The following is a 23434-nucleotide window of genomic DNA, read 5'->3' as shown; positions in this document are numbered from 1 at the left end:
ACGTTCACGACCTCATCGACGTCGACGGCAACGACGGCGAACTCACGACATACATGCTCTCGACATGATGCAAACTGCGTACTACCAGCTCCCGCTCGCGACCAAGCCGCAGCAACAGGCCGTAATGCCCGCGGACTCCCGCGCGTCCGTCACTCAACTTCTCGCTGGCGCGTGCGCGACGCCGTGCTCGACGGCCGCGCACACGTTCGTACAGATCGTGCCGCCGCTGTCGAGGTTCCAACTCGCGCTGGATGTGCTTATGCCTATGCTGGATGCTCGTATTGAGGTGAGCCGCTTTGCGCGATCGCTGGGAGGCGCGTTGCTTAACTAGTCACGTCTTCTGCAGTTGCCGCAGCGGATCCTTGTGGCCTATATTTTGTATTCACTGTATGCGCCTCACCCGATCAGCATAAACCCCTTCAAGTCCGTGCTGTGCGCGACCTTCATCCGGGAACGCGACGCGGCGGTGCAGGTCGCCAATAGCGGTGGAGTCGGCGAGAACGAGCAGCTCATTTGGGTGCTATGGAAGATACTGAAGGGAGATGGAAGCGACGTGCGTGTATTTTGAGTGGGCTCTTCCCATCGCTGATTTTGTACCGCAGATTGGTCCCTTTTCGCCCAACACACTCGCCAGGTCCCCTCTCCCTCCGAAGCTCAGGGCTGCCAATCTAACTTTCGACGAAGACTCCACCGTCGCGCCCCTTCCCGCCGATCCGTACGTCCCTTCCGTCCTTCGTCTCGCCGCTTTTGCTAAGACCAGATCAGCGTGGGAAACGCCGACTCATCCGCTCGGCTGGTCAACCGCGAAAGTGCTCAGGAGCCCAGGTGGGCGGAGGACGCGTCCTCGGAGCGCGATCAAGAGATGGACAAGCTCTCGCGCGCGATGACGCTCCTCCTCGCCGCACGGGACCGCGTCCTGACCATCGCGGAACAGCGCGTGAGTGTCTGACCGTTCACGCGTGCCCACGCGTCCACTCGCCTGCCCATGCTGAGATTGGCATAGACCCTCCTGCCTGCGATCCCGCAGCTGGCAGCGCCGCCGATGGTGACCTCCGTCGACCTCCCGGGCATCATCGCGAACAATCCACTGATCGCCCACCCGTTGGTCAGCGCCCTCCTCGCGGCTGATTCTGAGGAGGGCCCGGACACGCACCTCGACGTGCTCAGACGTCTCCCGCCGGCGCTGCCGTCATTTGACCTGATGGGGCGTCTGTTGCGCGACGCGACCGCTATTACGGATGGCGCCACGGGTGGACGCACGACGATCGCGGACCTGGTGCGTACGGAGGTGCTCGGGTGGTTCATCCACGAGTGCGTCGCCTGGTTGGACCGCGCCGAGCAGGACGAACGTGCAGGCAACGTCAGCGATGACCGATTTGCCAAAGGCGTTCAGAGCGTGCGTGCTTTGCTTCGTGCCTCCAGCCTCAGACCGAACTTGAAATAGCTGACACTGTCGACCGCTCGTGCCACAGCTGTGCCGCTTCTACAATGCGCTCATCAAGTTCGCGATCGTTGACCCCGCCTCGGATGCAGACTCGGCGGAGATGGCGCACTTCACGCTGCGCAACGCCCGCTACGAGGAGGCGAACGCGCTCTACCGCGTGCTCGCGAGCGCCGCCGGGGGCTTCTAAAGCAAGCTTCACTGCGTGCGATCAAGTTTCTACTTACCTATGCTTGTTCCTCGGCTCGGACTGGGACTTCGGAGGAAGGGGCATCGTCTCTGGAGCCCTTACTATATATGCATGCCCACTATGTGTATCCCGTAGCGTCGCTCTCGGTGTGTTGTGTTGTGTCCGTCCTGTAGATGTACTGATGTGTCTCCCGCTGTTTCTTGCTATGTATCTTCGTCCTCACTAGTGTGTCTTCTACTTATGCTATAATGCTCCATTCAGCGCCGTGGTCAGGATGGTACATGATGTTCTTACATGAGCACTTGGCTCATGCTTTGATGGGTCAGCACATGTACATATGACATTCTCAATATTGTCATCATTCACTGAATATGAGCGCAGGATCTCGTGCACCCGTACTGACGAGGCGGAATCATACAAGTTGACTGCTGGAGTGAACGACGACCTCACGTAGATCTCTCGATGCGATGCCTGAAAACTACTTCCGTGAGCCGTTTTCGTCGACGCTTCGGAGATGGCAATATTGCACCCCGTAAATTCCCTCACCCTACGCCCTGTATCGGAAGGATCACATCGACCACGCCCTCTATGCGCAGTACGCCAGGATTAGACCATCTCGTACGCCCTGTCCCTTCTTATCCCTTCTTACCCATCTCCGTCCTGAGCATGTGTAATGTCACCTCTGGCCACCACCTATGAGCAGCTGTTCCTGGCCTCGCCTATCATGCGCCCACAGAGCAAGCTTGTCAGACAGTCGATCCCCGCGCCCTCCCCGGGCGGCCAGGCCCCCGTCGTGCGCCCTGGCGCAAAACAAAAAGGGAGGCGCGCGGTGCGAACACTACCGTTGCCTTTCTGGGAGATGAAATCGGCACGCGTTACGGGCGCCAACTCTTATTGTCAAGGACGCGCTCGGGAATTTGTGCACGCCGTACACGCGATCATCTCGATGTGTAGTCGCGATGCCATATATCGCTATATCAGCCGTCGGCGAGGCGTCGGTGGCTGACAGGGCGCGGTCAGAGCTATTGTTGCACGGAACGGTCAACCGAGGGGAGGCGGCGCAGTGGGTGCGTTGACGGGCACCGCGCTCGAGGGAGATGGGTGGTAAGGCAACTCAAGGAAAAGGATACGATGGGAAGGATGCGGCTTTAGAGCTGCGATGACGAGAAGCACGTTCTCAAGAAGCGCGGACTTTGGAGGAGAAGAGGAAGGAGTCGCAGAGGCCACGATGTCTTCTGGTTTGGGGAGCCCGCTGACTCGGCACCTACGTCCCATCCCCGGTGCGTAGTCCGGTTCGTGAATAGGTATATGGATCACCGCGGATCTCATCCCGCACGGGTACGCGAAATTTCCCGATGACGGCGCCGAGTTAACAATAAGGACGGTCTCAGATGACCTATCGAGGACGAGGTATGGGATTTCGGGCGAGAGTGAGCGCGACTCTCTGAGGGTCTCCGGAGGAACCCTGGCAAGCTGTATGTGTTGATCTTTGGCTGTAGCGAGTGAGGCAAACGTCGATATCCGATGGAGGACGGCCAAACTGACCAAAGATGGGACGTAGACGGATATCGAGCACAGGTGTGGTTATGTCCGTCTCGCTTCCGCACACCCTTCGCTGACGTCTGCCTGGATTAGGCGACGCCTAGAAAGGATGCCTGTAGATATCCCGAGATCCTGTCGCGCGCCTCGCGGTCGGTAAGGCACTCGTGCCACCGGGAATTAGACAAGCATCTTATTGTCAATGCCCTGCGTGGTTCCTGGAAACGCCGCGCGCTCTGCGCAACTCGTCCCGTATCCGCGTGCGCTCTGGCATAAATACCTGGTCAAGGCGTCAGCACCACCAGCGAACTCGACACCGTCTCGCGTACCTCCCCGGCATCCCAAGCTCGCAGCTCTCCAGCTCGACTCCATCTCCTCATCCTCACATCATATCTGAGATGGACGCCTTCTTCACCATCGCTTCGCCCGTGCCCGCCGACGAGCCCGTCGAGGACATCCTCGTCGACGCCGAGTCCACAGGATCCAGCGGAAACCACGGCAGCTGCATCATCGCATGACCGCGCACCACAAACACCACGACAGCCCGCCTGACTCACATGGTACGTTGTGTTCTCCGGTCATGGTGCTTCGCAGACGCTGATGCACCGCGCGCGCATAGAGGGCGTTGGCACCATCACTTAACGACTTTCCGAGCACCCGCTCGACGACTTCTTACGGCTTCACCATCACCACCACCGCATCTTCGTTCATGGGCTTCGCGCCACATATCGTTATTCGCTTCGTTTCGCGTAACTTATCACTTTTGCGGGGGGACGGGAGGGACGGGGGCGGGATGGCGACGAGGGGGATTGCACCATTGGGCTAGAGGGGGGCCATTTCCAGGGTCCTAGACGCGTCTAGAGACATCACTATCATTCATGCGCATTTGTATAACACCACGACTCATGACTCACGAGTAACATTAGTACGCACTAGTACGCAATCACGGCTTATACTATCGTGTCTTGAAAGGACTACCGCCTTGTTGGAGACGTGTAGTCGACGCCGCGTAGCCCATATTGCTGGCAGGATGGTCCAACGCATTTCCGCAGTTATAAGGCCTCCGACCTGGTCAGATTAAGACTCGATGATTCATTCCATCGTAGCATAGTACGGCAACCAGGAGGACTGGTCACTGCTATTGCGTATGCCTATCAAGTGGATTGCCTCTATGAGTGGGTAAGTCCTTTGTGGGGCATAGCAGCATGTGTTGCCGATAAAACTCACGCAAATGCCGCTTGGAACACAGTTGGCGGACTCGCCGGATGCCCACATCACCGTCAAGAAGCAACTCGCGCGTGGCACAGGCGCCCACAGGTAGCGGTAATAAGCACCGGTCGATTCGGCCCGAGGTCCGGGTATAAACGTGAGGTAGGCGCTTCCCACCTTGCGGCTTGGATGCGCACTGTCATGTAAGGCTTGACCATAGCTCGCAATGGAAGGCAAGACATCATCTGGATGATTTCCGCTGCGCGTGAGCTGACATATATTACAGAACACGGGTCTATTTTCCTTCTCTGAATCTCAATATAATCAGATATTCTGCACTCTTCAGGAGAGACGGAGGACGAAGGCCTGAAAAAGGTATTATGTACCTTCGCTGCGTGAGATCCGACAGGCTGCTAATTGGAGAAGCATATCAATGAGGATACGAAAGCTATCGCTTATCCTAGGTCACCAGGGGTGCAACCGGTGTGGCATAATGCACGTACCACCGGCCGCCGAATACAGGTCTTGTCCTAGCAATCCCGGCTCGGGTTTCGCGGCCGCGTCGGATGGTTCGTTACTCAAGTGCACTCTGGAACGGGACTCAAAGCTCAAGTCTTTCCTACCATATCTGCGTCTCAATGAAAGCCATGTGAGTGCTGAGCCGGACACAACAATCTCTCCAATTTGCAAGTAACATACAACCCTCAGGAGGCGGCGTGTCCGAACGGATTCCGTGTGCCCAAAATATGAAGCTCTCGCCCCAGGTCGCTCAAACGAAACAGGATGTTCCTGAACGCACACAGTCTTGCAGTCAAAGCGTGCCTGGACGGGCCTGAGCTGGACTGTGGCAGCAAGCAAACCCGTCTAGACTCGCTCGATCACGCAGAATGCACACAAGAAACCTCCGAGTCGACCCGAACGACAAAGCCTCCTCTACACAAACAAGATGTACACCCAGCCGCCACGAAACTGTATACGCCGCACTTCGCTTCAACTTCACCGCTGCTTATGCCAACAATCGCCGGGGTGCCCGAGTTCCGTACGCCTCTCGGCCGGCGCTATTCTCGTCCCGTCTTCGCGCATGGGCCGTCAAGTATGCAGGACGACGTTTGACCTCCGTGGACCCCTATTGCGCTGCGTATGCTGGGGTTGGAGGCGTATAAAAGCCCCAACACGAGGCCCGTTGGACACCCCACAGCTTCTGAACATCCCCAGTCTCACGACTACCCCGAGCTGCCCTACCCGCGACCTCACTCTTCGCACCCACACCCACCACACGACATGGACGCATTCTTCACCATCGCACCCCCCGTCCCCGCCGACGCCACGGAGACTGTCGAGGACATCCTCGTCGACGCCGAGTCCGTCGGAAGCAGCGGAAATCACGGCAGCTGCGTCATTGCCTGAGCCCCCGATCCTCACCCGTGCGTGTAGTCTATTCTTCACGTATTGCCGCAGGGTCGCTCACCTCGTTTTTCAGCACATGACACATCCTATCCGGTCCACGCCTCCCGACATGCGAGCGCTCGACCTATCTGTCATACGGGTCACTTTTCGGACATTTCTTCCTTTGGGGGGCCACGCGCACCCCGCATAACATTATCCCTTTCGATTTTGGACTTCATGAGGCGATTGTATTGTATGTATAGCAGAATATGATGAGAATTTTTGGCGCCACTGCCGACCGTGTGCCTGGACCCAGTATGTGACATCCGTATAGACTTAACTATAGCATGCCCATAAGGACCTTACGCGTATGGCTCTGTCCCAAAAGTCTCTAGATGCCATGAATAGAGACAATAGATTATATTTGTCACTCACGCTACCTGGTAAAGTCTCTTTCGAGCGAACAACGGCAGTGGCCAACCCAGTTTTCAGGCATGCGCCGGCGCTTGCTGAGATTTGCCGAGGCGTTCAGTATAGCTATTGCCAAATTCGGTAACATGATCTCAGCATCGACGCGATGGGGAGGTTTACAAGCCCCGCCGATCGAGCGTGACAGGCGTGTTGCATGAAAAGCGCAATGGACATCGCGATTAGATGGAGGAGCAGGACACGCAGGAAGCTTAGGAAGCTCAAACGTACGTGTATATCGCTATAGGTTCACGTCTATTACAACAGAGCAGGTTCGCAGCGGTCCAGGAGTCAGCGCTTCAGCACCAGTAGTCTACAGTTTCTATCCAATGTACATCACATTATACTGCTCTTCTTCTCTTTCTCTTACGTTTCGTGTATCCATCCCCCGCACCTGCGCCCGAGCTCACTTGGTCTCCGCGAGGCGCTGGAGAGCAGGAAGAACCTGCTCGAGCTCGAGCTTCCATTTCGCGTCCGTGCCCTTCACGCCGCCCGACGAGCACGTCTCCGCGTTGTCGAGCTCGTTGAGGCGGCGCATCAGCTTCTCGTCCTTGCCGACCGCGAACACGAAGTCGAACTCGGTGTCGGTGTCCTCCGTCACCTCGTGCGCGAGCCAAGCGTGAGCGGCATGGGCCGCTCCGGCGCGCGCGGGCCCACCGGGGTGCAGGATCGCGCCGACTGCCGTCGAACGCGAGATGTTGTTGGGGAGTACAAGGAAGGACGTCGAGCCGGGAATGATGCGGAGGCCGTACCGCTCACCGAGCGAGTCGAAGATGTGGTTTTGTGCCTCGGCCGCCTGGCGGCGTGCCCACTGCCAGTCCGACGCGTGGTCTTCGACGTTCTTCTCCGTCCAGAAGCGCCAGACGATGGATGCCTCACGCTCCTCGATGAATGATCCGGGTGTGCGCTCAGTGAACTGACGGAGAACGTGTCAGGATCATTCGTAGGCGTCGAGGCACTAGGAGATACATACGTATTGCAGCATCTCGAGGCATGACGCCTTCCACGTCAGGTTGAAGTTCGCGACCATGCTGATCCAGTTGGATTTGCCGTCGCGGTCGGGACGCGGCTTGATGAAGCAGCCGTTCTCAGCCCTATGTCAGAGTGAGCATCGATCCCGATATACCCGGAGGTGATAATACGCACACAATCCCGACATGGGGTGCCTTCTCCGCCACGATCTCCAGCGAGCCCTTGACGGGAAGCCCGCTCAGGAGCCACACCTCGTTGCGCGGATCCTCCGCCAGCTTGTTGAGCACGTCGATCGCGGCTTTTGGCGGCTCGAACGAAGGGCTCTCCCGGACTCCGGCGTTGCGCGCGATCGTGCGCATGTCGCGCTCCCAGAGTGTGCCCTCGAAGTCGATGAGGAGTAACCGCTTCTGTGAGTGGCGATAACGCGGCAGCACGCGAGAGACGTCAAGCGCAGCGACAGAGATGGAGTCGGACTGCATGTGCTCGAGGTTCGAGCGCAGGCAGCGCACGAGGAAGGAGGTGACAAACGCCTGCGCGGTCTGCGTGACGACGTGATTGTGGAGGTCCTCCCAGCGCGACGTCGCCTCGTCGTCGGTCATCGTGAGCGCCTGGTGGATCGCCTTCGCGGTCCCGCGCTTGTCCCAGGGGTTGATGGGGATGCAGGAGCGGAAGCCGCTGAAGCTGTACGAGCCCGTGAACTCGCTCAGAATGAGCGGACGGTGCCTCTTCTCCTGGCACTCGACGAACTCGTGCGCACGCAGAGCCATGCCCTCGCGCACACTGGTCACCATGAACGCGTCCGCGACAGTGAGAAGGGCGAGGTACTGACTGAACGTCAGATCTTGCGTGTGAAGGAACACGACCGGCTGGTATGTGAGGGTCGAGAAGCGGGAGTTGAGATGCGATACAACGTCCGCGACGCCACCTTGTGCCTCGTTCTCTTCTGTCGTCTGGAGCGCGACCTGAATAAGCACGACCTTGCCCTGGTATTCGGGGTACTTGTCGAGGAACGCCTCGAAGGCGAGGATCTTCTGTCGTACGCCCTGGATGACGTCCAACTTGTCACGTCCGACGATAAGCTTCATGCCCGCGTAGCGCTGGCGGAGCGACTTGACCCATTCCGTCACCTCAGCCTCGCGTCTAAAATTCCGTCAGAGCATTCCAATAAGTCATGTAGTTTTAAGCACTTACTTCTTCTTGGCAATACTGGCAACGTCGATGCCCATTGGGAAAACGCCGACGTCAACGAATCGGTCATCCAGCTGGATTCCCTTCGGCAAGGCTTCGGCAGATAGAATACGGCTCACTGTCTGTCGGAAATGACGAGCGAAATTCGCCGTCTGGAAACCGAGGAGGTCCGCCCCGAGCAAGCCCTTGAGAAGATCCTCACGAACACTCAGGCAGCGGAAGATCTCCGAAGAGGGGAAAGCAACGTGGAGGAAGAAGCCAATGGGAGCTCCAGGGAGACGGTCGCGGAGCATCTGAGGCAAGAGCATGAGATGATAGTCGTTGACCCAGATGATATCGCCCTCCTGGTACGTGGCGACGATAGTGTCCGCGAAACGCTGGTTGACGGCGATGTACTGCTTGAAAGCTGCACTCTCGTAAAACGACTTGGTTTTTGGTGCGTCCGGGACCGCGTAGTGCAGTGCCGGCCAAAGAACTTGGTGGCAGAACTCGTCGTAGCAGCTAGCGAAGTCGGAGTCAGAGATCCAGACGGGTACGCTGTTGCGCTCTTCTCGCATGCGCCATTCTATGCTGCGCCGTAAGCTCTCACGGAAGCCGTCGGTGTTCTGGCCAAGAGTGCCGATCCAGAGCTTGCGCTTCAGTCTATCGCCGACGCTCTCGACAGCGTTCTTGAGTCCTCCATTGCACTGCATACACTGTCAACACTAGGATGCGACGCGACATACGGGTAGCTCACGTGAGGGTTGCTCTCAAAGTGGAACTTGTGGCTGTTCAAGCTCGGGTCCATTCGAGAGGAGGAAAGCGAACGAGACGAGTTGCGCTGAGCTGTCGAGCGGGACTGGCGGCGCTGTACACGAGATTGACCAGCGTTGCTGCCGTGGTGCGTAGTCTGGTATTGCCGGGCGATGTGGGGCGCGGGAGTGCTGACTCCACTGACTCCGGGGGTCTTGGGGGCGCCTCCTGCAAGCTTGTTGGAGAGGGCGTCGATGAGGGAATCCGCCGCTGCCGACGCGGCGCTCGTGAGGCTGCTACCAGACGGAAGTGTGAGGCCTGGAAAGCTCGAAAACGGGTTCGCGCTCTCGACTCGCGGCGTGATCGAAGGGGTGGGGTTCCGAGTCTGTAAAGTTGACGTTAGTCCAGGATGTACACGGTAAGCAGATATCCATTCGACGTATATAATGAACGATCTCGGACCGGGCACTGTGTCTACAGCTTTGAGACGAATTCGACGCGTCGTAGGTTACATCGACCTACGCCGCTCCGCTTTCGACACGCTCTGTATCAGTCTGACGTTTCGCTAGTCTGTACATATATGCATCATAAGCGCCTCCGGTAGAATGCCCGGTACAGCAGACCCGACTTCCGAATATAACGGCAATATGTACGAATCACCATCTGAACGCGAGCGTACCTTGTCTTTGAGATCTTCGACGATGCTCTTGAGCGGACCTGTCGCCCGAGGGGCGAGAGGAGGCCGTACGGACGGCGTCTGGGGCGCGAAGCCCGGAGTCTGGAGGCCGGGCTCATCGGGCGAGGAGGGCGCGGAGTCGCCGAGGACGGCGGTGTTGGGGAGGAAGAGGGACGCGATGATAACCCTGTGGTGTCTGAGCGAGCTCATCGTTGGGGAGATGGTGGTGGTAGAGAACGAAGAGGAGGGTAGAGAACGATCGAGAGAGGTCGACTTTAGGCTTTTCACCAATGATCACCTCCATCGGTGACGTCACGTGTAGCGCCGGGCGCAGTAGCGCGTCGAGGCGAAGGTCGACGACAGAACGCCGAACTTGTCCCGACCCACCAACGTTCCTCATATCGATTCCTCCTCCTCCCGCTTTTGTCCTCGTGTTCCCGACGATCTTGCCTTACATGGGCATCCCGACGATCCTTGCAGCGTGCAGCGCTGATGCGCACTCCGACGAGTACGTCCAACTCACCAAACAGCGCGTCGGGGCGACCAGACCTCGGCGATCCATATCCCGCCCACGTTCCGTCGGTCATGACAATCTGTCGAGATGCTTACGTTCTCTGCAAAGACTAGTCCACGCGCTCGGATGTCGCGACGTCGACGCACCTTCTATGTTCAGGTCCAGAGTCAGGCTTTACATTGAAGTACGCGGGGATCTGACCTGTGCCGAGGACGGAGCACTATACGTGCGTCGATCTCCTTCAGTTGTCCCCGATGAACGCAAGTCAAGATAGAGCTTCACAAACGCCTATCTCACCGGCGTTCGAGTCTTTTCACGGTCGGTATTCTTCCCTAGGGAGTCTGCCCATGTCACCCGAACAACACGCAAGACAGTTCGCTGAACTTACGCGTAGTTTGGGCTGTCGTGGTATACATTCCCAACGTCTTCCTTGCACCTGCCCAGATAGCTGCAGACAGCTCGCGCCCCGCGTGGAGCAACCATGGGCTCGCGGAAGATATTGGACGTTGAACGCTGAAGAGTCCCCATGGCGAGTTGTTCCTTCACCTTCAACTGAAGTAGTGACGCTAGGGAGCCCTTGGGAAAGATCTGGCCAGTCTTGAGAAAAATCCCTCGCCAGTCTAGCTCGATGGTGAGCTTGAGGCCATGGTCGGCGTTCGGCCCAGAGGTGCTTTTGGGGAGGCGCCCCTGCAACTCTGAGTGGTCCGTATGGCAGGCCAGTCGCCCTGCAGCAGTGAAAGAGGTTGAGAAGATATGTCGGTGTGCGGCAAAGGAGGAGATCCTTCGAGGTATTCTAGCCTCGTATACCACGAGTTCAAGGTCTAGGAACTCGGCCGTTCATACGTGCCGACCAACCACCGACGACCAAGGCAGGCCGAGTCCTGATTTCTATCAACGTCGGCCGGTCCTCGCTCGTTATGGGCGCAAAGCTCCAAACCCTCAGGCCTGTTTCGTGTTCCGAAAAATGTGAGCTGCGTCATTGCTCACTTAGAACGTCACGCCCGATTGCTGACTACAGGATCAGGTGAAGCGAAGCGAACGAGGACCAACGCACGCTAAGGTCCGACGCTCTGGCAATGGCATGGGATTTACATGAGATACTGTTGCGATTCGAATCTCAGGGCAGAGCGCCACGAAGGAGCGAGGCACAGTCGGGTAACGGTGAGGCCTGGAAGATTCGGGCGCACCGGAACCGGCCACCTCTCCCTCACACTCCCGACACAACAAGACGCAGTGGTTTTCACCCTTTCTGATCCATCGGTGGCACGGAATTCTGCCCTCTGCCGGTCCGAATACGCGGTGGCAGAGGGTGGCAGAAATCGCGTAGGCGCCCGCAAACACAATAACCTCCGACACGTGCGCCTCATCTCCCCGGCCGCACGATCAATGTCGCGTCGAACTACCGTTGAGTTCAGGTTTACGCAAGTCGCACAGCGCAGGCCTCCGTGCGCAGCACGCTCGCTAGTACGAGGTGAGCAGAACACGATGGATGCGATAGCGCTCCTGACGCGTTTAATCTCCCCTTAGTTATTGTCTTTCAGACCCCAGTGCCGCCCGCGCGCCGCGGCGCAACACCCTCCACCGCGGTGTGGGCCTTCCGTGGACAAGATCTGCCATCGCCCGCGCACCCCATTGGGTCATTACCGTCGGGCGTGGCGCATCAGACCTCCTGCCTTATTGTCTCGCTCGCCGCCGGCATACCTCTCGGCCCGCATTCGGGGGGCCCGCCACAAGGGCTCACAAGGGCGTGCGCTCTTGACGAGTTGCGTATAAATATGCTGGAGGAGGGCGCAGAGGTCCTCCAGCGAAATCACCCACTCGCCCCCGCCCTTCAAACTTCCGCCCTCCTCCTCCTTCCCCACTCTTCCCAACCCGCCCATCCTCATTGCTGCAATGGACGCCTTCTTCACCATCGCCTCTCCCGTCCCCGTCGAGGAGCCCGCGGGCGCCGAGTTCACGGACTACGACTCTGTCGGCACGAGCGGGAACAGCGGCAGCTGCGTCATTGCTTAAGGTGCTCGCGCGCCCTCCCGTCCAGCTGGGTATCCTTCACGACATTGTGCGGCACTCTCTCCTCGTCACCCTTTAACTGGTCGCTTACCGGGCTTTTCGGACAGACACGCCCGACCGACTACACTACTACTACTAGCGCGGCCGCACCGCCCTCACGATTCACGACCACGACCCCTAACATTCGCCTTCGCGTCGTGACGCGCCCTCTCCGGGCTCCACGACTACCCCGCCACCTCTTTTTTTCGACGCCGCTTTGCGCTCGATAACTTATCCCTTTCGCCTTACGACTGCCTACGTCTCTTGCTGCTGCTGTGGAGGATAGAAGGAGTAGAGGGGACTGGGCTTATTATTTGTATCCTTTTCGTCCCGGATGCGTCCGGAGACACCCTCGCGCAATATGAAGAATGTGCTTATACTCGCTGGATTGGCCTGCGCTGTGGTTTGAGTAGCTAGTGCATACTAGTACTTGGAGGTCTCAGCCATACATACATCGCTGTGGGCGGACCGAGCATGCGGGTAAGTGTGGCCTGACTCGGAAACACGCGTGTGGCCAAGCCAGGCTCGACGGCGCAACATCGTGCACAGCCCCAACCCGCCTCTCTAACTTGTAGTACTTACTTCGATGATAACCATACGCAAGGCTATCCCCATGCCTTCGGACGTAGTGAGGCACATTACGGGCGCCGGCGTCTTTGGTCACTTCATCGCGCTACCATGAGGTGAGCGTTGTCCAGCAGGATCTCGTGTCCACGTCCTAACTTTATGGCAATACAGTTCCTCCTCGAGGACATGACGTCCAGTATCCTACAGTATGCTGTACTCCGCCAAGCATGACAGGCCTCCTACCAGTGTGAGACCGCACTGCGCCCACCACGCCGCCGGCATGATGTCGGCACGACCACTAGATGCCCTTCTCGTCCGCCAAACCCAAACCCTCTCTACCGACTACTCCTTCTCCAGTACCACCACCACCGCAACCGCCGCGGGATGCGCTTCCACGGTCTCGCGCCCTTCACGCTCCTCCTCGTCTCCCTGCGAGACCTGCCGGATGATGTGCCCGCGGCGTACGACTGCCTGCACCGGTCATACTACGGAACCTACGGCGCTAAGCGCGCATTCATAGCCGACCGCGCGTGCTTGGAGTCTTCGTTCAGTCTCCTGCAGCTCGGCACCGCCGTGAGGCTGAACGAGGAGGAGGGCAACCTGGTGTGGGTCGGGCGCAGGCCTGTGGATCCTTCGCTCATCGGTACAGCAGCCTGCGACTCCGGACTCGACGCACTACTGGGATACTTGCGGCAGCCACAGCTGCAGGACGACAGCGTCGGAGACAATGCTTTACAAATGACGCTCCGGATGCTATGGAACGAGAGCGTGCAGCTCGACGTCCTGCACCGCGGCCCAGACGGCGCGCTGCTCTCCGCGAGCGACGCGGTCGTGCGCACCCTCGACGCCCGCCTCCCGCCCTACTGGCGCTCCGCGGCCTTCCCCGCCTCGCCGATCCCGCTCGTCCCGGTCCCGCCGCGCGCGAAGGAGCGGTTACGGGAAGCCCTCGCGGCGATCCGCTTCAACCACGTCGTCGCGTCGATCGTGAACGGCATCTCGGCGCGCCGGCTGGTCAAGGACGTGCGGTACCTGTCTGGGGAGGACCCCGCGTCGGACCTCGCGACGCGCCATTCGTTCTCGGAGGACGCACCGCGCGCGGCCGCGTGGTTGAAGAGCCAGTTCGAGGCGACCGGCGCGTCGTGTGAGCTGCGGTCCTTCATGGTGGGCTTCGCGCCGAACGTCATTTGGTATGTCGTCCCCATGACTCATGGGTAGGAGGATGACCCTGCTCACTTATCGATCCGCACAGTAGATTCACTGGGTCTGCGGACACGACTGAGACGGTCATCCTCGGAGCCCACTATGACGATCGCGGGTCGTTCGGGGAGGTGCGTGCCCCCGGCGCGAACGATGACGGGTCGGGGACTGGGGCGCTGCTCGCCATCGCGCGCGCGATCGCGAGGCGAAACGTGGTGTTCCGCGCGAACGTGCTGCTCTGCGCGTTCGCGGGTGAGGAGCAGGGTATGGTCGGCTCCAGGGCGTACGCGCGCGAGCTCAGGGAGCAAGGCGCGAATATCACCATGATGATCCAGGCGGATATGCTTGCGTACCGCGTGTTGGGCGAGCCTCCGCAGCTTGGGCTGTCTGACCCTACATTGTCAGTGTCGTACTTTTTATCCCATGACTTGGCCGCTCACTGCCACGTTATGTACGGGTACCTTAGGCTTGGGACAGCTGAGCTCACGCAGATCCTAGCAAACATTTCAGCCATATACAGCCCGGAACTCACAGTCGGCTACCTACCATATGTGAGTTATTTCTGCGCGTTTATGGAGCCCAGCATGCTCATATGCATACGCCACTAGCCTGGAGGGAGCGACCATGAGAGCTTCCATGAACAAGGGTTCCCTGCAGCGCAGGTGTATGAGCGCGCGGGTTTCCCGAAGGACCCAATGTATCATAGCACCGGTGCGCTCGCCACGCTTTATATCGCTGCGAGCTTTGCTGACCTGTTCGTATAGGGGATGTGAGCGAGCGTGAGGGTTACGATTTTGACCAGATCAGATCAATCGCAAAGGTTGAGGTACGTGGGGCGAGACCGACCGCAACCATGTACGACGCGGTCTGCTAACCAATGTTGTCCCAGCTTGCGACGATCTTGCACGTGGCGGGCTTTGATCTGGAGGAGACCGGGGACGAGCCAGACTTGGACGACTTCGAGTAACCGCACTCGTTGGCCGATTTCTCTTGGATTACGGGTGATTTGTTTTAGGATCAGTGTGCTTGTAGGCCGATGATTTGGGACTCGGGTTTTGTTTGTGGTCGTGCTCTGTGTCATAGATACTCACTGTGCTCTCGTTCGCAATCAATATGGCAAGATTGGATGTCATGGGACAAACCGATCGACAGAAGGCAGAATATATGGAGTGCAGTTATACAAAAAGCAAGACACAAATGACTTAACTGAACATGTGCATACCGCCCTTATCCTTGTGAACCCTTCTGCGTCCTCAGCTTGCGGATCTCCCTCTCGATGCTGTTCCACACCCCCGCCATCACAGCAAAGGCGTTCCCATTTGCGTCCGCCGCGTTCAGCTCCAAGTTCGGGAACAGGCCATCGATGAAACGCGCGATCCCCGCGACGTCGTAAGACCCCATCCCCGCAAACGTCATCCGCATATCCAGCGTCCGCATCGGGTGGTCCCCGGGCTTGATCCCCGCACCCGAACCTTCTAGCTCAGAAGTGGCCTCCTCTGTAACCGTAGGTACGCCCATCTTCGTGATGTACAAGTAGCGCAGCTCCGGGCAGTGCTGGGCGAAGTGCCGCAGCGCGATGAGGGGCGGGAGGTTGTTCGAGGGGATGTACGCGAGCTGGAGTCGCTGCAGGCGCGGCCATGCGCGGGCGATCGCGCGGATGTCATCGTCGTCAATGCGCGTCCACGTGTCCTGGAGATGCAGCTCGGCGACCTCGAGCGCACGTAGCTCCGCGAGGTGTTCCATCGTGTCCGCCAGCGAAGGGGGCTGATCAGGATCCTGTTGGACGAGCGTGCGCAACCGGAGCTCGCGCAGGGACGGGGCAAAGCTGGTCTTGGAAAGGGCGTGCAGGCAGCGTGGATGGTCCGCGGAGTACGCCTCGTCTTCCACATTGAGGGACACGCTGTCCAAGGATGGTGCGTCGAAGAAGGATGTGAAAAGGCCCGTGATGTACCGCGCGGCGCCGTGAATGCTGAGAACCCGTAGAGAGGGGGAGTACGCCATGCCTAAGGGAGAGGTGAAGTCCTGTAAGCGCACGTTCAGGAGCTCCAGAGCGGGCATGGCCGTCAAAATGGACTGAAAGGCGCCTGGCGTTACAAGGACCTCTCTGAACAGAGAGAGCTCGCGCATGCGTTCAAACCCCAGGATGTTAGGGATCACATCTAAACTTGATAGTTGCCGTCCTGTGATGACGAGACGCTGGAGGTTTGGCGCTGCCTTTGGGAGCCCTGCGAAGAGCATAGCGGGGTAGGTCTGGTCGATGATGGGTGCCGTAAACGCATGTTCGAGCCCACCGCTGGTGATCGTCGAAGTGAAGGTCGTAACATCTAGCTCCAGGCCCCGGAGCGAGGATGAGACCAAGAATCGGAGAGATGTATCGGAATGTATGCCGTTTCTCCAAACTAGCTTCTGCAGGGTAGGGAGGAATGTACGCCCGCCATTCTGTTGAATCACGGCGCACATGAGGGCGAGCTCAGGCTCCCGACACGACGCCGTTCCTATCTCTCGAACGTAGGAGGCACGACGGAGAAAATGATCCCATAGGTCAGGTTCCTTGACATGGATTTGCTTCACGAACACCTCTGGCTCAACGACCTATATGATAGTAATTAGTGAGCGCAGGAGTGGGTTGCGGGTCAACTGACCTGCCAGAATTCAGTCAGTCGCTTCGCCGAAGGCTGGAAGTTGCGTCCTGCCAACAAGGCCCAGAGAGGATGGAACGAGTCTAGTCTTCGCCATAATGCTCGCGACGCGGGATCCGACCAGGACTTGCAAACCAGCGCGCAGCTTGCGAGAGTGCGCCGACCCAAGCCCTTAGAGCGGGACTCTAGTGTATCGAAGAGACAGTCCAAGATATCTTCGTCATGGAGTGTGGTATACACTGACAACTGCGGTGCTCTCGAAACGTGGGCCATGGTGAGGTCGAGGTCAAAGTATGAAGGATAGCAGCCTCAGGCTTATTGCGGCGTTTGACGGGTAGTACCATCAGGAGGACATAGCCTGATGAAATTGTGCACATTACTAACATATATAGCGAATTGCTGACTCACCTGAGAGATCGACGTTGCCGCCACGATATTCAGTGGTCGACGAGCTCTCCCTGGCGCAGGTACCGGTGTATGTAAGTACCTCCGAAAGTGTTGCACATGGCGGTGGTCACGTATGATCGCAGCCGCCTCGCGCGAATTTGCGGACTGCGGCCGGTTTACGGCCGGCAGCGCCGGTAACTTACTTATCCGGTGAAAAATATACACAAATTAGTGACCTTGTTAGCATTGACCCCATGGCTACATGGCCTTATTACATGATAGACTTAGGTTATCACAAACTCTATGGCCGCCTGGCGAAATGGCATCGCGTCTGACTACGATCTCAGGGGTCAAACCTGTAGTCTTAGGTAATCAGGAGATTGCAGGTTCGACCCCTGCGGTGGTCATTTTTTTTTGGGCGGATAGCTCCCCATCTTCCGGGCTGCCCTCAGTTCGCATTTTGTGAACCACCCTCATTAATCTCCTCGTCTATATTGCTATTGATGTAGGAAGGTTGGACTGACATTGTTGCGACATCAGCGGCAAAGTGACCGGTGAGCATCGGTGGCACTGCGGCCATCGATCGGTGGGAGGTAACCCGGAGGTTGTTCCTTCTCTGTCGCCTTGTAAGCTCGTATCCGGCCTTCAGCCGCATGTAGCTGAGAGTTGATTGACGGCCCTCAGAGAAACCACAACCAGATCCCGGTGAAGAGAAAAACATGTTCAAAAAACCGCTCTCTGAGCTCAAGACCTCTGGCAAGTCTTGTCTCTCCCCCATCACTACTGCAACAGCCTGAGGCTCACGTTTTTTGCAAAATCAGCACCCATACGAAGCTCAGATCGAAGGAAGCTCAGGCAGCGCGTCCTCCAGTCTTTCCCTGTGTTGCAAGCAGAGGAAGGGGATGTACTCGTCCCGGATGGCTTGCAACTGCAGAAGTTCAGCACTCACCTCGATGAGCCTGGCGTATGTGTCCACGACGGCCTGTGCGGCTGTATGCACGCTGCTGAGGGCCTTGTTTCGACAGGTAGCATATCTGTCTCCGGAGGGAGACCCTTTGTGGTTCACCATCGGCAAAGGATCGGACGACTTGATCCCTACAGGTAATACACGCCGGCACCACCCACGTACTGCTGCGTGCTCACCCTCATGTTGAACAGTGTACACGCTCTGGAAACGACCGGACCTCCTACCTTTTCTATCTACGCCCGCTCCCGTCGTGCCTAAGCTTGTCGGCGGCGCTGATCTTATGATTCCGGGAGGTGATATTCTACGATTCCGCTCCTTCCACTAGTCCCCGCTGATCACATGTTCTTCCCCAAGCAAGTGGTCCAACACTCGCCTACGCTGTCCCCGGACCAGCTCGTGTCGGTAACCCAATACCATCGCGGCGCGATCGGACCACCACTCGCAGTGGGGACCATGGCCGTTTCGTCCGACATCTTGCGATCGGCGGAAGAAACCGACGTGAAGGGAAAAGCAGTATACGTCTTGCACACGTGGAAGGATGCGCTATGGGAGATGGGCCCGAGCAAGAAGACGGAGGTTCCGGCCCCGAGGGAACTCAAGGCCTCCGAAGCGGACGTGTCGGATGACGAAGAGGACTCGCCCGCGGATGCTAATGCTACGCCAGATGAGACTGCTGGAGCACCATCAGAGGAATTGAATGACCAAAAACCGGCGGCGGAGACTCAGCCGGTCAATCCCTCCCCAGAAGCAGGCTCTTCCACTAGTGCAGCCAAGTTGACACCAGAAGGTCTGTCTGTCTGTCGAATGTACTGTCGGCCTATGATGCTTACTGGCAGCCTTGCGCAGACATCTCCTTCATCCTGAGAGCAGCGCTGTTGCAAGCGATCTCTACAACATTATCTGGCCTACCGCCGTCGAGCTTCCCGATGACTGCTTCAACGTTTTGGAGTACTTACGTTCTGCCCGCGCGCCCCGCCTACGCGCTCGGCACGTATGGTCTGGCCGGTAAGCCATCCTCTCCGACAGTGATTATCCCACCCATGCTCATCACACCGGTGATTGTTCACGAGTACAGACTTGAGCGCGATTGACGTGAAACAGTCTACCTTCAAGAACGTCAAGACCTTTTTAAAGAATTCAGCGAAAGACGGTCTCATCAAGATCAAGGAAACTAAGAGCGACGTCATGGTCACCGGTGGGTCCGTTTACGAGGTGTTAACGTCACCCATGCTAATCCTACCCGGAAACCACTGTAGCTGTGTTCCCTAAGCACCCAGACGTAGCCGGTCACCACTCGCACCGCACGGTGGGCGATATGGAAGCCAGGGCGAAGAAAGCGGAGACCAGAGAGAATGAAGAACGCGAAGCCGAGGAGAAACGGAAGGGCGAATTCCAGGTCGCGGAGCTCTGGCAGCCGTCCGGGACGACCGTGCCTTTCTTCGTCACTGCTGGAAAGGAGTAAGCTCTCTACTAGCAGTCTTCGACGCTCGTACTGAGCCGTCCCGCTTTACAGCACGTCGGGGTTTTACAGCATCAACGACATAAAGACCATCGTGACCGATTACATTTCCTCGCGCCGCCTCGTTAACGCGAACGACCAGCAATATATCAACGTCGGCTCGGATGAGGCCCTCGCGGGCGCGGTCTCGACCAAGGGCAAGGACACGCCGGAGTTCATGAAACGCGACGAGGTCCTGAAGCTTGTCCGCGCGCACATGCAAGCCTGGCACCAGATTACCGCTGAAGGTCGAGATATCGTCCGAAAGTGCGTCTATGGCCCTCGCATACCGATGATAGCCCGCTTACATGCATTCGCCTGTCAGGAAGGGGGAGATGAAGCCGGTCTCGGTCGTAGTGAAGATCCGCCAGGGCCGGAAGGCGTGCACGCTCATCACGGGCTTCGAGCCGTTTGGGCTGGAAGCGGAGGAGATCGCGGACGAGCTCCGCAGGATTTGTGCCAGTTCTACCACAGGTAAGTCTATATTCGGAGCCCAGTCTTCATTGATGTCTGACACATTGGACGTGCAGTGACTCCCGTTCACGGAAAGCCAAACGTGCTGGAAGTCATGGTGCAAGGCAAGCAGATCAAGAATGTGTCTGAGTTCCTGATGGCTAGGGGCATCCCCAAGGGCTGGATCACGAGTTCAGACCAGACCACGGGCAAGAAGAAATGAGTGCTATTGGTTGAAGAACTGTTTGTATCGATAGCCTGCTGCGCACAGCCCGTGTTGTATGCTTAACAAATGCAGCGTTTCTCTGGACGTTGTTTCCCGAGCCTCTGAACCTCTCGCTTGCAACCGTTTGACTCTCAGTCGCCGTGCAACTGGCAACAACCTGTAGGTTGGAGCTCAGAACACAAACGATTGTAGTATACCGCAGGCAGCAGCCTGAGTCCCGAGCCCTTGAAGTTCAAGGTGCAGCGTTAGCGTCAGATCTAATCTAATCTCTGTTGAGTACAGCAGAGCGCAGCCGAACCGGCTTCGACACACGACTTGTACCACGACGGCGACAGACATCTCGGACAACACGCATCCTTTCTTCCTCCTATACTGTATCACGCCGAAGAACCTGTTCAGTCTTGACTGTCTACCGGTACAGTACCGGCTGCCATCAACTGACGCCTCATCAGGGAGTCTGGGACCTCATCAGCGCAGTCAAAGTTTGGCAGTTGCCATTTGAACTCATTCGGACCCTTTACCGCCCTCCAGGGAGTCAATCATCCCAGGATGCCCACGTTAGCAGGTGAGCGTGCTCGAGATGCTCCACGTGCGGTGTGTGAACTTGACTGCTGCCCCCATCGCCCCGGTGTGAACCCACCATCGCCCCCTTCGCATCGGTGCGGCACATGGCACTAGAGTTACGCAGCAGGGCTGTAAAGGTCAAGGATGCCGGCGTGAGCTCGCTCTCGAACACCAAGGATCGCATGTCCAGCCAGCCCAGCAAGAACATAAACTGGAACGCGGATGTCAAGGCTAAGCCGCCGCCTCCCCCCGCGCCTTTGGCGAAACCGGTGTACAAGCCTCCCCCGCCTCCTTCGAGGACCGGTTCGTCTGCGAGCAGCGCCCCCGGTATAGTGAACAAACCTCCTGTGCCTGTGCGTAAATTTGGCGTATCCGCCAACCCTACTCTTGCCCGCTCGATCAGCAATGTGAGCCAGGAGAACGGGGTCAACCCAGGTCCTCCCCCTCGACCGCCACCAAGGTCGTTCAACAGCAATGCAAGCAGTGTATCTCCCAGTCCATCCCCGTCAATATCGGGAGGACTTGCGCCGGGACCGCCTCCTCTCATTCGCCGGGAAACACGTCCGGACCAGCCCTCTCCCCCTCCCCGGAGCTTTGCGCCTCCACCGCCCGTACGAAAGGCCCAGTCCGAGGAGGCTGGTATCAACAAGATCGACTGGGCGAATTTGTCACCGGAAGACAAGCAGGCGTTCTTTGGCTGGCTGGATGAGTTCTTCTCGCGGTATCTGGGCAAGCCTATCCCGCCGCGGACCACAACGGACAGTGTAGAGCAGATTAGCGGCGGACAACTTCCTCCTGTAAGTCGTACTTCATGAGCTCGTAGAGGTGCGTTCGACTGGACTGTGCGCTTCTAGCCCAAGTTGCCCGTAGCCTCTCGTCCGATGGCGCCTCCACGACCGTCTGCAATGTCGTCCCAAGGTACCGTGATCTATCATCAAATTGTACATGCCCTTCCTAACAGCATATAGCCTCTATTGCCGCTAATGAAGGCCTCATGTCCTACCCTCCCCCATCCGAACACGCCTCCCTCGCGGAAGATCTCGCGCACTACTTTCTGCCCTCCACGCACTGGACCTCCACCTGGTACACCTCCGACTCCGACCTGCTCGCCCCACCCATCCGTGGCAATGACCAGCTTACGTGGACAGCCTCCTGGTCCTCCGATGGGCGCACCAAGACATTGTTCGCCGGCGTGGTCTTCGCGGACCTCAGTATGTGCTTCTACACCGTCGCCTGGCCACAGAACCTCCCGCCTTCGCACGACCCGAACGACCCGCGCACCGTTGTACGCACCGCGCGCTTCCTCCCGCGGCCCAAACCCTGGGACCACGCGGCGTTGCTCGACGCGCACGAGACCTATGGCGAGACCGTCGCGGGATACGCGGAGAGCTTCGAAGGCACGAACCAGCCATGTGCGCGCGGCGAGTGCTGGGACCTCGCGAACGAGGCGCTCAAGAGCTTCGCGCAGTACGACTGGGTGCCCGCGCCCGTGCCCAGCATCTCGCGCACGCACGGGCACTTGATGTACGAGGGCACGGCGGCGGAGAAGGGGCGCGTGCAGGCGGGGCGCTGGCGCGGGGGCGACGACCGCGTGCGGCGGGGCGACATCGTGGAGTGGCGGACGGCGCGCGTGGGCAAGGGTGCGTATTCGTGGGCGATGCTGGGGAATCCGGACCATACGGCGGTGATCGTGAGCGAGATGGTGCCGCGCGCGGCGGTGAGGGACGGGCTGGCGGTGGCGCCGAGGGAGATGGGTACGTTGGAGGTGATTGAGCAGAGTCTGGGGAAGCCACCGGCGTGGGCGACGTATGATCTGTCGAACTTGGAGGAAGGCGAGGTTTGGATATACCGCCCGGTGGGCATGGAGGCGTACGTAGGTTGTCTGTTAGCGGCGCAGTGCCCTGAGGGTGTCAACGCCGTGAGTCTGTAATCTGCGGACTGTGTGGCAATCTTACTGCAGGGTCGCTTCACTCCCATCACGTTGAACGAAAGCACACGGTGAGTGCTCGTGGTCGCCGTCGTTGTCAGCTAGTCCGGTTGCTGATAAGACGCGTGTGATAGGTGAAATTGGCAAACTCCTCGGCGCGAAGTGGAAGGAGCTCGACGACGACGAGAAGAAGGTATGTTCGTCGTGTACAGTAGGTGTATGCGGTACTGATCTATCTCATTACAGCCCTACCTCGACCAGGCTGCAGCCGACAAGTCGCGGGCCGAGGAGGAGAAGAACGCTTACGACGTACGTACACGCTCTCCATGTGGTCTCCCTCCGGTCGCTTACCTTTTTTTCGCAGGGCAAGAAGGCCGACAGCGGTAGCGGTGACGGGGACGACGACGACGAGTGAACAATACTCCTGCACTCGTGTATATGCGCTCCTTTTGCCCCGTCGCTCCGTTCTGTCCCCCGGTTCCCTACTGTTATCCTGTGTGTATGGCTGCTAGATACTTCGCGCCTCCGTCTCGTCTCGCTGCTTGCTGCCCGTATATTACTCAAAACCGTAGGACTCTCCGCCCGTCTCTTTCTATGTACTGTTCTTCGTACTTCGCTAGTCGTATGGCTTCGTCTGTGCGTGCA

At 58.3% G+C, this 23434-nt stretch overlaps 9 protein-coding genes and 1 non-coding gene across 10 annotated transcripts; 8 read left to right on the top strand and 2 right to left on the bottom strand.

The window, feature by feature from the left end:
* Nucleotides 1-64: 64 nt before the first annotated feature.
* Nucleotides 65-1631, top strand: TRAVEDRAFT_21791 (uncharacterized protein; the record flags this gene model as incomplete). Its single annotated transcript, XM_008041842.1, has 6 exons — nt 65-286; nt 347-553; nt 603-715; nt 766-937; nt 1028-1396; nt 1473-1631. 6 exons carry the CDS (start codon nt 65-67, stop codon nt 1629-1631), a joined length of 1242 nt encoding a protein of 413 aa, XP_008040033.1.
* A 1937-nt stretch (nt 1632-3568) lies between these two features.
* On the top strand, nt 3569-3688 carry TRAVEDRAFT_184721 (pheromone; the record flags this gene model as incomplete). Its single annotated transcript, XM_008042659.1, has 1 exon — nt 3569-3688. The coding sequence occupies one exon, from the start codon at nt 3569-3571 to the stop codon at nt 3686-3688; it is 120 nt and encodes a 39-aa protein (XP_008040850.1).
* A 1972-nt stretch (nt 3689-5660) lies between these two features.
* TRAVEDRAFT_184720 (pheromone) lies at nt 5661-5786 on the top strand (the record flags this gene model as incomplete). The annotated part of the gene is made up of 1 exon (XM_008042662.1): nt 5661-5786. The coding sequence occupies one exon, from the start codon at nt 5661-5663 to the stop codon at nt 5784-5786; it is 126 nt and encodes a 41-aa protein (XP_008040853.1).
* Nucleotides 5787-6450: 664 nt separating this feature from the next.
* TRAVEDRAFT_151338 (uncharacterized protein) lies at nt 6451-10029 on the bottom strand. Its single transcript, XM_008042459.1, has 6 exons — nt 9805-10029; nt 9130-9510; nt 8397-9079; nt 7380-8345; nt 7207-7327; nt 6451-7149 (listed from the first exon to the last, which is right to left on the bottom strand). The coding sequence occupies exons 1-6, from the start codon at nt 10009-10011 to the stop codon at nt 6640-6642; spliced, it is 2868 nt and encodes a 955-aa protein (XP_008040650.1). The 5' UTR covers nt 10012-10029; the 3' UTR covers nt 6451-6639.
* A 2179-nt stretch (nt 10030-12208) lies between these two features.
* On the top strand, nt 12209-12328 carry TRAVEDRAFT_184716 (pheromone; the record flags this gene model as incomplete). The annotated part of the gene is made up of 1 exon (XM_008042658.1): nt 12209-12328. One exon carries the CDS (start codon nt 12209-12211, stop codon nt 12326-12328), a length of 120 nt encoding a protein of 39 aa, XP_008040849.1.
* A 987-nt stretch (nt 12329-13315) lies between these two features.
* Nucleotides 13316-15277, top strand: TRAVEDRAFT_73168 (Zn-dependent exopeptidase; the record flags this gene model as incomplete). The annotated part of the gene is made up of 6 exons (XM_008042458.1): nt 13316-14118; nt 14181-14528; nt 14595-14679; nt 14737-14839; nt 14893-14954; nt 15018-15277. The coding sequence occupies 6 exons, from the start codon at nt 13316-13318 to the stop codon at nt 15093-15095; spliced, it is 1479 nt and encodes a 492-aa protein (XP_008040649.1). The 3' UTR covers nt 15096-15277.
* A 9-nt stretch (nt 15278-15286) lies between these two features.
* On the bottom strand, nt 15287-17191 carry TRAVEDRAFT_59667 (uncharacterized protein). Its single transcript, XM_008042457.1, has 2 exons — nt 16771-17191; nt 15287-16720 (listed from the first exon to the last, which is right to left on the bottom strand). Exons 1-2 carry the CDS (start codon nt 17038-17040, stop codon nt 15356-15358), a joined length of 1635 nt encoding a protein of 544 aa, XP_008040648.1. The 5' UTR covers nt 17041-17191; the 3' UTR covers nt 15287-15355.
* Nucleotides 17192-17459: 268 nt separating this feature from the next.
* TRAVEDRAFT_t139 lies at nt 17460-17561 on the top strand. Its single transcript has one exon. It is a non-coding gene; the product is annotated as a tRNA-Arg (tRNA).
* A 312-nt stretch (nt 17562-17873) lies between these two features.
* Nucleotides 17874-20295, top strand: TRAVEDRAFT_38557 (eukaryotic translation initiation factor SUI1 family protein; the record flags this gene model as incomplete). The annotated part of the gene is made up of 11 exons (XM_008041941.1): nt 17874-17910; nt 17976-18118; nt 18180-18255; nt 18313-18414; nt 18480-18884; nt 18968-19126; nt 19197-19316; nt 19378-19579; nt 19635-19886; nt 19945-20093; nt 20150-20295. The coding sequence occupies 11 exons, from the start codon at nt 17874-17876 to the stop codon at nt 20293-20295; spliced, it is 1791 nt and encodes a 596-aa protein (XP_008040132.1).
* A 474-nt stretch (nt 20296-20769) lies between these two features.
* Nucleotides 20770-23326, top strand: TRAVEDRAFT_151331 (uncharacterized protein). Its single transcript, XM_008042456.1, has 5 exons — nt 20770-20863; nt 20977-21659; nt 21717-21780; nt 21831-22864; nt 23154-23326. Exons 1-4 carry the CDS (start codon nt 20848-20850, stop codon nt 22790-22792), a joined length of 1725 nt encoding a protein of 574 aa, XP_008040647.1. The 5' UTR covers nt 20770-20847; the 3' UTR covers nt 22793-22864; nt 23154-23326.
* Nucleotides 23327-23434: the final 108 nt, after the last annotated feature.

The sequence above is a fragment of the Trametes versicolor genome (assembly GCF_000271585.1).
Source record: "Trametes versicolor FP-101664 SS1 unplaced genomic scaffold TRAVEscaffold_8, whole genome shotgun sequence".
NCBI lineage: Eukaryota > Fungi > Basidiomycota > Agaricomycetes > Polyporales > Polyporaceae > Trametes > Trametes versicolor.
This window is presented reverse-complemented; position numbering and strand designations above follow the sequence as displayed.

What these genes read in the sequence shown, in the direction of transcription:
- TRAVEDRAFT_151338 (XM_008042459.1), bottom strand. Translation starts at nt 10,011, where the DNA reads ATGAGCTCGCTCAGACACCACAGGGTTATCATCGCGTCCCTCTTCCTC. An exon ending in GCACCCCATGTCGGGATTGT is followed by an intron (nt 7,328 to 7,379) that starts GTGCGTATTATC and finishes ACTCTGACATAG; the next exon opens with GGCTGAGAACGGCTGCTTCA. An exon ending in GCCTCGAGATGCTGCAATAC is followed by an intron (nt 7,150 to 7,206) that starts GTATGTATCTCC and finishes GTTCTCCGTCAG; the next exon opens with TTCACTGAGCGCACACCCGG.
- TRAVEDRAFT_59667 (XM_008042457.1), bottom strand. Translation starts at nt 17,040, where the DNA reads ATGGCCCACGTTTCGAGAGCACCGCAGTTGTCAGTGTATACCACACTC. An exon ending in GACTGACTGAATTCTGGCAG is followed by an intron (nt 16,721 to 16,770) that starts GTCAGTTGACCC and finishes ACTATCATATAG; the next exon opens with GTCGTTGAGCCAGAGGTGTT.
- TRAVEDRAFT_151331 (XM_008042456.1), top strand. An exon ending in GCGGCGGACAACTTCCTCCT is followed by an intron (nt 21,660 to 21,716) that starts GTAAGTCGTACT and finishes GTGCGCTTCTAG; the next exon opens with CCCAAGTTGCCCGTAGCCTC. An exon ending in GTCTGCAATGTCGTCCCAAG is followed by an intron (nt 21,781 to 21,830) that starts GTACCGTGATCT and finishes AACAGCATATAG; the next exon opens with CCTCTATTGCCGCTAATGAA.